The 14,014-nt window shown below is 38.5% G+C and overlaps 1 protein-coding gene across 6 annotated transcripts in view; it reads right to left on the bottom strand.

Moving 5' to 3' along the window:
• Positions 1-14,014, bottom strand: part of ELF2 (E74 like ETS transcription factor 2) — a 99,192-nt gene that overhangs the window by 71,491 nt on the left and 13,687 nt on the right. For 4 of the 6 annotated variants that reach the window (XM_070769097.1, XM_070769095.1, XM_019977479.2 and 1 more), the window contains exons 2-3: positions 1,531-1,618; positions 7-245 (exon numbers count right to left, since the gene is read on the bottom strand). The exons of 1 other annotated variant lie outside the window; for it this stretch is intronic. In XM_070769097.1, the coding sequence (XP_070625198.1) occupies positions 7-78 (72 nt within the window). In that variant the 5' untranslated portion in view covers positions 79-245; positions 1,531-1,618. The remainder of the gene's footprint in view (positions 1-6; positions 246-1,530; positions 1,619-14,014) is intronic. One more of the 6 variants, XM_070769096.1, reaches the window with a different exon arrangement.

The raw sequence follows: 14,014 nt of genomic DNA, 5'->3' as shown, positions 1-14,014 counted from the left end.
GCTAACCTCTTGATTTTCTACTCCATTGCTGGGAAGCTCCAAAATAGAACCTCCACTGTCAACCACTGCTGATGTCATTGTTTACTCCCTGAGGAAGCTTCAAACGCTACCAGTCAATGTAATTAAAGGTTCATGGATGATTGTCAGTGTTATAGGTTTGCATTATCATATTTTAAAAGTCAATAGAGATGGAGTAGAGTTGATATCCAGAAATCCAGTCTTCTTAAGATGATTAACCAGAGAGCCTAAGAAGAAGAATTTGAAAAATTATTTTAAAAAAATACAAGGATATAAAGCAGCACAAACTATTTTGCAATAAAATTTTTTAACATTTTTATAAACTGAGAAAAAAAGAGCTAGGCTTATACAGCTCTGTGTCAAAAGAGGGCAGTTATGAGCATTTCTCTTAGAGCAGTCAAGTTCACAATCTGCAGTTCTTACCAAGCTATTGCACACTGGTGACCTTATGATGTTTATATTCTAAGAAATAAAATGTTACAACTTTCTCCCCTTATGAAGATGTACTATTATTCCTGAAATATTTTGGTAAGAATTTCTGAAATTAAAAAAAAAATTTATGCACTAAAAACATAAAATGTGCTGGACCAAGACAACTTCTAAAATTATTCACCTATTTAACAAATTAAAAGACGTACTGGTTTGTAAATATTTCAGTCTTCCTTGGTTCATTTGGTTTGTTTATGTATATGAATTTATGTTTATGTTGTTTATGTATGTATATAAATAACTAATTAGAATTATCTTTTGCTTACAGTAGCAGGCTCATTTTGTGTTCACATTTTGTATACTCTACAAGATCTGTAAAACAGATTAATTTGAGTTACTTATACTTTCAATAGTTTGAAAATAAAGTAGTGAAATGACTTGGAATGCCTTTAATATTACTTTCTCATTCTTTCTTCAATAACTTTTTTGGTATTGATTCAAAATGCAATATAGCAAATGGTTTCAAGTAAATATAATTCAAGTTTTTTTCCCCTAGTGGAGATGAACGGCAATATGTACATCATCTTGATTTATGTATTAGATTATTTCTTAAAAAGTTACGTTTTATTTTATTTTTGTGTACATTAAATATTTCACAAAGAAATCACAGGGCTTTTTAATAGAATTTTTCACACAAAAATTTAAGAGTACAGAAAAACTAAGTATATTTAAAGAGAAAATAATTATTTCTAATTAATCATTCCATTAATAACATGTCCTATATTAAATATGAAAATAAAATAATAAAGAATTTCCATAAACTTCTATAACAAATAGAAAATTCCTGAAAAAAAGCAGAAATTTCACCTCACTACCTAAGACCTATTCAGTATTATTAGTCTTCTTCTTGATCTTATCAACAGAAAATAGGATAGGAAATATTTGTATCTTAGGAATAAAAACTAAGAAAAATCCTCAATCCCATCACACTGAATCTCACTATTATCACATAAAGTAACAATTATTTTCAATTTCTGTTTTCTAATCATACAGATAATAAAAGCAGAAATAAATTTTACTTACAATTTGAATGTTAAGTAGTCTAAGCATCCTTCACTAGTTTCACAATTTGGCAAGAATTAGAATATAAAACAGCAGTTCCCTGGAACTACTAGTGGGGGGAAAAAAACAGTATTAATATAACTCTATTAAAAATATTTTACTCAAAATAGATGTGATTCAGACAATATGTACTTATACTACAACAAATCATCTCCAAGCCTGATGGCACATATTTTATAATGAACATAATAAATTACTTCTAAGCTACTGAAGAATCAAAAGTTTTTTATCAGACTTAAAGTTTTAAGTCATCACTAAATGACAATTATTGAACAACAACAGATTCCCACATACATAGCCTATACCCCACATTATGGGCTATATTTCAATCAGCCAATAGGAGGATTTTAACCCATGGCTGCAAGTATAACTTCAGAACTCCAGGAGTATTAAATCAAGTTTAAAAAGACTAATTTCAATAAAAAAAAAAAACAATTAATTTAAACTTAAACAAATTTTTAAATTAAAAAAAAAAGACTAACCCAGAAAACTACTATTGAACAACATTAATATATTATTGCATGTTAAACTTTCCTGCCATTCACTTTTTTGCTCACTCTTCAAAAGTTAGCATTCACACAAAATCCAAACACTCCAAGCCTCCTCAAATAGCCCTTCTGCTTTCTAAAGCTGATCTACTGACCGATGCACTGGATCTTAGGCCTTGTTCCATCAATTATTCCTTCTTTTTCCTTATTTTTCTCTTTCTTAACACTGGGTTCTTTTCCTCAACATCCAAATATTTATAAGACTCTCTCTTTTTTTTTTTTTTTAATTTCTTGGCCATGCCACACAACATGTGGGATCCTAGTTCCCTGACCAGGAATCTAACCCACGCCCCTGTAGTAAAAGCATGGACTCTTAACCACTGGACCGCCAGGACAGACAAGACCCTTTCATTGTAAACATGACTCCTCCACGACCCTGCATAGCCCTCTAGTCCCTTCCTTTCTCAGATACAGTTCTACTTAAAAAAAAAAAAAAATCATTTAAACTGTGCCTCCACTTTCTGATTTCTCAGGTGTTCCTTCTACAGAAGTTTAGTATCCATCACCACCAAGTGAAATTTTATTAAATTCTGGTTATCAAATCCAAAGGATACATTTCTGTCTTCATAGGATTTAATGTCTCTGAAACACCTGACACTGTTGTTCATTCCCTCCTTGAAACTATCTTATCTTCTCCCTCTCCAGATACTCTTTTTCAATTTCCTGTTGCAGGCCCACCCCTAGTTTTCAAGGAGCTTTAAGAGTACAAATGTAAGCCCATATACCATATGCCTAAATATTTTAAAGCTATAAACCAAACTAACAAGCTAGTAAATTTTATTCTATCCCACTATCTTGACATATATACTTTTATAAAAACTTAAAAGGCTGAGTTCTGATTTGGCATTCTCAGACTCAACATCAACTGGGGGGAGGGGATAGGGAATGCGAAGACCATACTCCCCACTGCCCTGCAGCCTGCCTTTTGCTCATCCCATCTTTGGTTCCACTCCATACTACAAGGAGCCTCATATATATACATGTGGACATCCCAGCAACATGTCTAACCTCTGCCTACATGCCTGCAAACAGCTGCCACTTGGCCATCCCTTAGGCCAGGGATACATACATGTGGTACAGTCTAAGAGGAGAGAACCAGGGAAGAGACCTGTGAAGGACCACGTGGACAGGGAATTTGAGGATACAAATACTCTTAGCTTGATCTAGATACGGGTTCCAGATGGACTAGTCCCTCAAAATCTTCATCCTATCAGGAGCGGGATAGCTGGAAAAAGGCCAGATGAGGACCTCTAAAGCACAAGGCCCAGACTAGGGTTCCCGCCTGGATAACTCTAAGGAGAGAGTAACTCTCTAGTCAGTCCTGGCAGGTATTTCCAGGACGCCATCCCTCCCTAGTCCTCTTCAGATCTTCACACTCTCTCTAAACTATCCTAGACACTGCCCTGGCTTCACTCAAATCTCTCTTCCAGTCTAAACCATTTTATGGGTGCCAGTTTGTCTACTAGATATTTTCTTGCCTATACTTCCCTGCAAACTTAAACAGCAAGCATCGATTCCAGGATATCCCAAGGACTACGTTAATTAATTCAACCAATCAATAAATATTAATTGAGCGCCTTTTATGTACTAGTAGTTTTCAGTTAGAGTTACAGTGGTGAATAAAGCAAAAGTCCTGGGCTTCCCTGGTAGCTGAGTGGTAAAGAATCCACCTGTCAATGCAGGAGACAAGGGTTCAATTCCTGATCCAGGAAGATCCCACAAGCCACAGAGCTAAGTCTGTGGGCCGCAACTACTGAAGCTGTGCCCTAGAGCCCTGGGAGTCGCAACTACTGAGTTCACATGCTGCAACTACTGCAGCCCCCTAGAGCCTGCGCTTTGCAACAAGGGAGCCACCACAATGAGAGACCCACACACAACTAAGGAAGTAGCCCCCACTTGCTGCAACCAGAGAAAAGCCTATGCAGCAACAAAGACCCAACACAATAAAAAATTAATATATTTTTTTAAAGCACAAGTCTTTATTCTTAAGCATCTTAAATTCCAGTGTGGAGAGAAGAAAATAAGCAAAATATGTATTACACATGTGCAGATGGTGATAAAGGCTAAGGAGACAAATGAGCCAAAGGGAGAGAATATTCAGCAAGGAAGAGGGTTGCAATTTCAAACTGGGTGATCAAGGAAGATTTCACTGAAAAAGTGACACATGAGTGAAAACTCAGGAAGTAGGAATGAGCTGTGCCAATGACTGGCAGAAGTCAGGGCAGGTCCCCAGTGAAAGGAAAGGGAAAATTCAAGATCTTAAAGAGGGAATAAGCCTGAGTAGTTCAAATATCAACAAGAGAGCTGGAGTGAAGTGAGTAAAAGGAAGACAGAAGATGATGACAGAGAGGAAAGAGAAAGGGATGGTGGGAAAAGGGAAACCCTCTCTGAGGACTCCGACTTTTATCCAGGGAGAAGGAGGATTTTATGCAGAGAGACGCCCTGATTATTAAAAGGATCACTCACCAGATGCTGGACTGAGAGCAGGCAGGAGAACAAGGCGGAAGCAGACATCAGTGCAGAAGCCAATATCACAATCAGGTGGGAAGCGACAGTGGTGAGGGCCGAGTGGTAGTGAGTCGACAGCGAGCTTTCAGAAATTTTTGTAGATAAAAGAAGCAAAATTGGATAGCAAACTGGATATGGGGTGTGAATGCAAGAGAAGAGTCAAGAATGACTCCAGAGAAACCAATCAGAGCACTTGGATTAGCCATTAAGTGGGATGAATAAAAATGTGAGAGAAACCCAATATGTCCCAAACTAAATTTTTTCTCTGCTACCTCCCCCAAAGTATGACCTCTCCTACTGTGCTTAGCTCTGTAAACCACACCATCGCCTACACAAGTTGCCTAATAAACAGAGGCTAAAGGCATCTGTGGCTTCTTTTTCCATCATCATTATCATCTTCTTTCACTCTTGACTCTTCTCTATAATCTCATAAGATCTGCCCTAGCTGAGGTTCTTATCATCTTTTTGAAGTTGTAAGAGCCTCAGAATTTGCCTCTTGGCCTCTAATCTCCCCTCCTTTCCAGTCCATCTAACTGCACCGGCAGGGTAAACCAAGACTGAATAATGTCAAGCCCCTCTCAAAATTCTTCAACAGTTCATCATCACCTACACGATGAAATTTCAATCTTTGCAAGCATACTGATTTAGTAAGAACAAGTAAGGGGTCTAAGTCTCTTTTTCAGAAGTTATGAAATGTTCATTCTGATATGCATGGGGATGGAAGTCACAAACCTAATCCATGCTCCCTTGTCCAGCCTCCTCTTCCCTTTTTACCCCCTCCATTGTGGTTGTTTAATGCCACAGTTGTTTACAGCTCTCTATTCTTCTCTCTTGACATCCTTCCTCTGTTTGCCCATTTGGCCAATTCCTAGCTGTCTTAACAGGTCTCAGCTTTAAAGTACCTGCATCACCAAAGGGATCAATATTCTCTGTAATTCTCTCCCCCCAATCCACATTATATACCTTCCTCAGAAAAACATCAGGAAAATAACAGTTTCCAGCAGATCATCCACTTACCACCTCCGATGAACCATATCAAGCCCAACACTTAACGCCTTTCTTCAGAGGGCTTCTCTACCATCTTAATATTATCTTCTTACTATTTTCTCAAAGCACCAAGTTTAAACACCTGTGTATCCAGGTTTTAAAACTTTGTGATTTATACCAACTAAACCAGGGGTTTCATACAGCAGATACACAGTAAAGATGTGGTGAATACAAGGATAAACAAACATGTCCCAATAAGACAAATATCTTCACTGTTCACTACACAGACCAAGCTCATTCCTGTCCCTATCCTTTTGCTGGTTCCCTTCTCTCAACAGGAATGCCCTCTTCTTTGGTTCTTCAAATTCTACCTGTCCCCCAAGGACAACGTTTCCCCTATAATAACATCACCTCTTTCTTCTCTCTACCATACCAGTTCTTTCAGTAACATTTATTAAGCACTTAACTATATACCAAATACAGCACTATGCCAGGAACACAAAAATAGAAAGCTAGGACTCACCCTTCAAACAGATTAGAATATGGTAAGGAGAAACACTTAAAGCAATTACATTAATGTAAATGCAAGGAAACTACAAAGTACAGTGGAAATATTTTAAAAAGGAACACCCAATCAGCCCTGGGGGGTGGGAAGATTCAAGAGAGAATTCATTAGAGAGTCACCATTTGGCTTGGAACTAGAAGAAGGGGTGGAAGTTGGCATAACAATAAGAGAAACATCTTTGAATAATGAACACTAACTGAACTCTCCAGATTAAAAAAACTCTGAGAAATGATAGCAAACTTAAGTATCACTCAGAAAAAATTCACCTCAGACTATAATTGAGTTGCTTAGAATACAGATCACATTCTCCCCCCAAAACAGTTTATGTGTATGATTTTATTTATATAAAGTACAAAAACAATGAAAATTCAATCTATGATATTGGAAATAGGATACTATATCACAAAAGACTACTAAAAGAGAGAATTTTTTTATCAGCAACCTCAGATATTAATCTGCCTGAAATGCAGGAGACCTGGGTTTGATCCCTATGTTGGGAAGATACCCTGGAGAAGGGAAAGGCTACCCACTCCAGTATTCTGGCCTGGAGAATTCCATGGACTGTATATAGTCAATGGGGTCGCAAAGAGTCGACACGAATGAGTGACTTACACTTTCACTTTTTCAGATATGCAGATACCACTCTAATGGCAGAAAGCAAAGAGAAACTAAAGAGCTTCTTGATGAGGGTGAAAGAGGAGAATGAAAAAGCTGGTTTAAAACTCAACATTCAAAAAACTAAGATCATGGCATCTGGTCCTATTACTTCATGGCAAATAGATGGGGAAAATATGGAAACAGTGACAGACTATTTTTCTTGGCTCCAAATCACTGCGGACAGTAACTGCTTTCATGAAACTAAAAGCTTAGTCCTTGGAAGAAAAGCTGGCATTATCTAGAGAGTATATTAAAAAGGGTCCATATAATCAAAGCTATGGTTTTTCCAGGAGTCATGTATGGATGTAAGAGTTGGACTATATAAAGAAGGCTAAGCATCAAAGAATTGATGCTTTCAAACTGTGGTGCTGATGAAGAGTCTTGAAAGTCCCCTGGACAGCAAGGAGATCAAACCAGTCAATCCTAAAGGAAATCAACCCTGAATATTCACTGGAAGGACTGATACTGAAGCTGAAGCTCCAATAATTTGGCTACCAGATGCAAAAAGCTGACTCACTGGAAAAGACTCTGATGCTGGGAAAAACTGAAGGCAAGAGGGGGGGCGACAGAGGATGAGATGGTTGAATGGTGAAGGACAGGGAAGCCCGGAATGCTGCAGTCCATGGGGTCGCAAAGAGTCGAACACAACTTAATGACTGAACAACAACAAAATAGAGAATTAAGGACCAAAAAAAAAGAGAGAAATATGAAAAACACACAATTCACAAAACCAGATATAAAAGCAGCCCTTAAACATAAGATGTTCAAATTCACTCACAGAAAAACGCAAATTTTTTAAAAATTGAAATACCATTTCTCTCATCTATCAGATTGGTAAAAATTAAAAAGTGTAACAATAATCTGTTGGTAAAACTGTACATTTATACACTGTAAATGTATGGGAATGCAAATTGGCACACTTTGGGAGGGAAATTTGGTAATATCTAACAAAACTACATATGTACTTACCTTTTGAAAAAGTTTTATTGAGATATAACTCACATATCATGGGCTTTCTGATGGCTCAGAGGGTAAAGAATCTGCTGCAATGCATGAGACTCAGATTCAATCCCTGGGTCAGGAAGATCTCCTGGAAAAGGGAATGGCTATCCACTCCAGTATTCTTGCCTGGAGAATTCTATGGACAGAGGAGCCTGGTGGGCTACAGTCCATGGGGTTGCAAAGAGTAAGACACGACTGAGTGACTAACACTAACACCTACATATCATACAGTTGACCAACTTACAGCATATAACTCAAAAGTTTATAGTACATTAATGAAGTGATGCAATCATTACCACAATCTAATTTTAGAAAATCTTTAGCACTCCCTCTCAAAAAAAACCTCATGTCCATTAGCAGTCCCTCCCTATCCTTCCCCAACCCCTAGTCCTTGGCAAGACTAACCTACTTTTCTCTCTAGAGATTTGCTTTTTCTGGCCACTTCATATAAATAGGATTTTAAATATGTGAACTTTTGTGACTGACTTTTTCACTTACTATGCTTTCAGTATTCATCTATTTGTAACATGTATTAGTATTTCAATTCTTTTATTGCTGAATAAGATTCCATTGCAGAGATATATCACATTTTCTCTAGCCATTCATCAATTGGTATAAAATTGTTTCTACTTTTTAACTATTATAAAATAATGCTGCTATAAAAATTCATGTACAAGTTTTTGTGTAGACATGTTTTCTTTTCTCTTGGTATATACCCAGGAGTGGAACTGCTGGAACACATAGTAACTTTATGCTTAACATTTTGAGAAAATGCCAAATGACATCATTTCACATTCTCATCAGTACATATGAAGGTTCTAATTTCTCCACATCCCCATCAACACATGTTGCAGGTAATCTGTTGTGTAGTAATAATTAATACATCATCTTGGTAGATACAATAAAGATCACTTGATAAAATTTTATAATTAAAAGAAAAAAGCTGCCAAGACGCAAGGGCAAAATATTTAAAACTTTCCCCCAATACTGGGAACAGAACAAACATACCTACAATTGCCACTTCAATTCAAAACCATACTAGCAATCCTGACCAGAAGAGTTTGATAAGGAAAAATTAAAAAGCATAAGAAATGGCAAGGAGGAAATGAAGCTATCATTGTTTATAAATGATAAAACTCTCTACATACTGTAGAAAATCCAAAAGAACCTTTTGATATTAGAAGAGGGTTTGCAATTTGTGTGGATACAAATCAATATATAAAAATCAAGTGTCTTTTCTATATACCAGCAACAAACAGCAAGTGTAATTTTTAAAAAGGATATAATTTACAATAACTACAAAAATATAAGATACTTAAGACTTAGGAATTCACTGGCAGTTATGGAATTTCAGCAGTTAGGAATCAGTGCTTTCACTGCCACATCCTGGGTTCAATCTCTGGTCCAGGAACTAAAATCCCACCAGCTGCACAAAGATATCTAAGACTCAACCTAACAAAGACCTCTATGGAGAAAATAAATAAATCTATTGAAAGAGATTAAAGAAGTCTTGGGAATTCCCTGGCAGTGTTGGATAGGTAAGCTCAATATCTTAAAGATATCAATGCTCAACAAATTCATCTAACAAATTCAAATATGTGGAAGTCGCTCCATCATGTCTGACTCTTTGCGACCCCATGGACTATACAGTCCATGGAATTCTCCAGGCCAGAATACTGGAGTGGGTAGCTGTTCCCTTCTCCAGTGGATGTTTCCAACCCAGAGGTCAAACCCAGGTCTCCTCCATTACAGGCAGATTCTTTACCATCTGAGCCATCAGGAAAGCCCAAGAATCCTGGAGTGGGTAGTCTATTCCTTCCAGCGGATCTTCCAAACCCACAAATCGAACCAGGATCTCCTGCATTGCAGGCGGATTCTTTACCAGCTGAGCTACCAGGGAAGCCCAACAAATTCAATATATTTCCAGTCAAAATTCCCAAGAGGGTTTCACAAAAAACTTGCAAAGATAGTTAAGAGGGGGAAAGTATACACAAGAGAAACTGGCAAAAGTGAACAAAGCCCCCGGAAAAGAACTGTCCTACCTAGTCTAGTCTAGTAATCAGACAGTAAGTAGTGGTGTAGACATAACCAAATATAACAATGTAACAGAATACAGAGGTCAGAAAAAGACACATGCATATTGGAAACAATGTACAAAGAGGCAGTGTTAAAATCAATGGGAAAAAAAAAAAAAAAAGACTATTAAATGATGCTGGGACAAGTGATTATCCATACAAGACAAAAATTAAATTACGACCTCTCACCACTCACAAAATAAATTACAGGTATACTAAAGACCTAAATACATAAATTTTTTCAAATTAGAAGGAAATAAAGAATATCTTCATGAATTCACAGTTAAGGAAAAATTACTAAATACATGGAAAGCAAGAAATAAAGAATTACTAAACGTGACTACACAAATTTTTTTTTTAATTCTTAACAGAATCCAAAAACAAAACTGAAAGACAAGAGACTAGGTAAAGTAATTCCCCTCCGTCCAAAAAGGGGGGGAAAGGAGAACTCCTACTAATAAGAAATATACACAACCAAAATCTATTACAGACTTTTAAATATATTAAGGCACACACAGATAAATGTGATGTAAATTCTTGTCAAGGTTCTAATTCTCAGGCATTCCCTGGCAGTCCCGGTGGTTAGAATTTGGGATTCACTCAGTTCAGTTCAGCCGCTCAGTCGTGTCCGACTCTTTGCAACCCCATGAATCGCAGCACGCCAGGCCTCCCTGTCCATCACCAACTCCCAGAGTTCACTCAGACTCACGTCCATCAAGTCAGTGATGCCTTCCAGCCATCTATCTCATCCTCTGTCGTCCCCTTCTCCTCCCGCCCCCAATCCCTCCCAGCATCAGACTCTTTTCCAATGAGTCAACTGTTCGCATCAGGTGAACAAAGTACTGGAGTTTCAGCTTTAGCATCATTCCTTCCAAAGAAATCCTAGGGCTGATCTCATTCAGAATGGACTGGTTGGATCTCCTTGCAGTCCAAGGGACTCTCAACAGTCTTCTCCAACACCACAGTTCAAAAGCATTAATTCTTCGGCGCTCAGCCTTCTTCACAGTCCAACTCTCACATCCATACATGACCACAGGAAAAACCATAGCCTTGACTAGACGAACCTTAGTTGGCAAAGTAATGTCTCTGCTTTTGAATATGCTATCTAGGTTGGTCATAACTTTCCTTCCAAGGAGTAAGTGTCTTTTAATTTCATGGCTGCAGTCACTATCTGCAGTGATTTTGGAGCCCCAAAAAAGAAAGTCTGACACTGTTTCCACTGTTTCCCCATCTATTTCCCATGAAGTGATGGGACCGGATGCCATGATCTTCGTTTTCTGAATGTTGAGCTTTAAGCCAAGTTTTTCACTCTCCTCTTTCACTTTCATCAAGAGGCTTTTTAGTTCCTCTTCACTTTCTGCCATAAGGGTGGTGTCATCTGCATATCTGAGATTATTGATATTTCTCCCGGCAATCTTGATTCCAGCTTGTGTTTCTTCCAGTCCAGCGTTTCTCATGATGTACTCTGCATATAAGTTAAATAAACAGGGTGACAATATACAGCCTTGATGTACTCCTTTTCCTATTTGGAACCAGTCTGTCGTTCCATGTCCAGTTCTAACTGTTGCTTCCTGACCTGCATAAAGATTTCTCAAGAGGCAGATCAGGTGGTCTGGTATTCCCATCTCTTTCAGAATTTTCCACAGTTTATTGTGATCCACACAGTAAAAGGCTTTGGCATAGTCAAGAAAGCAGAAATAGATATTTTTCTGGAACTCTCTTGCTTTTTCCACGATCCTGCGGATGTTGGCAATTTGATCTCTGGTTCCTCTGTCTTTTCTAAAACCAGCTTGCACATCAGGAAGTTCACGGTTCACATATTGCTGAAGCCTGGCTTGGAGAATTTTGAGCATTACTTTACTAACGTGTGAGATGAGTGCAATTGTGCGGTACTTTGAGCGTTCTTTGGCATTGCCTTTCTTTGGGATTGGAATAAAAACTGACCTTTTCCAGTCCTGTGGCCACTGCTGAGTTTTCCAAATTTGCTGGCATATTGAGTGCAGCACTGTCACAGCATCATCTTTCAGGATTTGAAATAGCTCAACTGGAATTCCATCACCTCCACTAGCTTTGTTCACTACTGGGGCTCAAATTCAATTTCTGGTCAGGGAACTAAGATCCCTCCTGCAAGGTTCGATCTCTGGGTTGGGAACATTTCTTGGAGAATGTCACACCAGTGTGACCAAAAAGAAAAAAAAAAAGTTCTAGTTCTCATCTGAATGATGGACTCATGTGTGATCACAATAAACAACAATGACTGGGTAAATCATTCTGTGTCATGAATCACGGATAATTTATCTAATTGTGGACAAACTGATAAAGCACAAGCTGCAATCAAGATTTCAGGAGAAATATCAATAATCTCAGATATGCAGATGACACCACTGAAGAGCCTCTTGATGAAAGTGAAAGAGGAGAATGAAAAAGCTGGCTTAAAACTCAGCATTCAAAAAACTAAGATCATGGCATCTGGTCCCATTACTTCATGGCAAATAGATGGGGAAACAATGGAAACAGTGACAGACTTTATTTTCTTGGGCTCCAAAATCACTGCAGATGGTGACTGCAGCCACGAAATTAAAAGACGCTTGCTCCTTGGAAGAAAAGCTATGACCAACCTAGACAGCTCATTAAAAAGCAGAGACATTACTTTGCCAACAAAGGTCCATCTAAGCTGTGGTTTTTCCAGTAGTCATGTATGGATGTGAGAGCTGGACTATAAAGAAAGCTGAGCACCGAAGAATTGATGGTTTGGACCGCGGTGTTGGAGAAGACTCTTGAGAGTCCCTTGGACTGCAAGGAGATCAAAGCAGTTAATCATAAAGGAAATCAGTCCTGAATATTCATTAGAAGGACTGATGCTGAAGCTAAAGCTCCAACATTTGGAGGATGAGATGGTTGGATGCCATCACTGACTCAATGGACTTGAGTTTGAGTAAGTAAGTTCCAGGAGTTGGTGATGGACAGGGAGGCCTGGCGTGCTGCAGTCCACGGGGCTGCAAAGAGTCGGACAAGACTGAGCAAACGAACTGAATCTTGTACAACTGAGGTTGGTCAAAGGAGAGGTTTAAAACTGATTTTATTAGTTTCACATCTACAGTGTAGGAGGAGAAGGGAGTGAGAAAGGATAAGATGGTTGGATGGCATTAGTGACTCAATGGATATGAGTTTGAGCAAACTCCAGGAGATGGTGAAGGACAGGGAAGGCTGGCATGCTGCACTTCATGGGGCACAGAGTCAGACATGACTGAGTAACTGAATAATAATGACAACACCTAAAATGTGAAGTCCATTCACGTGAATTGATTCCTTTTAAATATATTGGGTGGAGAAGGCAATGGCACCCCACTCCAGTACTCTTGCCTGGAAAATCCCATGGATGGAGGAGCCTGGTGGGTTGCAGTCCATGGGGTCGCTAAGGGTCGGACACGACTGAGCGACTTCACTTTCACTTTTCACTTTCATGCATTGGAGAGGGAAATGGCAACCCACTCCAGTGTTCTTGCCTGGAGAATCCCAGGGACAGGGGAGCCTGGTGGGCTGCCGTCTACGGGGTCGCACAGAGTCGGACACGACTGAAGCGACTTAGCAGCAGTAGCAGCAGCAGCAAATATATTGGGTAAACTAAATAACATTTATTAATACTAAACCATTGACAAACTTGTTTCCAATTTTCCAACAGGCTGTGTCACTTTTTCCTGATTTAGTTACTTCTTTATGCAATCCCTAATTTGTAACAAAGTTGTAGCAGCAGAGTGTCACAGATATCTTACTTGCTAGTGCAGCAACTATATCTAAACAGCCTAACAGGTCAGTAAGAGGAAGGGCAATTTCATTTAAAGAAAAGGTCCTGAAGGAACAGAAAACAGATCAGTGGGAAGGAGTTGATCTTAAAGGGCACAAGGAACTTTTGGGGGTGATAGCACTGTTCACATCTTGACTGTGGTGGTGACTGCATAATGATACAAATTGAATTTGTCAAAATCATGGAAATATAAGGATAAATTTCACTACTTGTAATTAAATGTCAGTAAACTAGACTTTAAAAGGAGAGGACAATGCTACAAATTTGAATTTAACCCATTAAAGAGACATTCTTATAC

The sequence above is a fragment of the Bos indicus genome, chromosome 17 (genome assembly GCF_029378745.1).
Source record: "Bos indicus isolate NIAB-ARS_2022 breed Sahiwal x Tharparkar chromosome 17, NIAB-ARS_B.indTharparkar_mat_pri_1.0, whole genome shotgun sequence".
NCBI lineage: Eukaryota > Metazoa > Chordata > Mammalia > Artiodactyla > Bovidae > Bos > Bos indicus.
The sequence above is the reverse complement of the archived record's forward strand: the minus strand, read 5'-3'. Positions and strand labels throughout refer to the sequence as shown.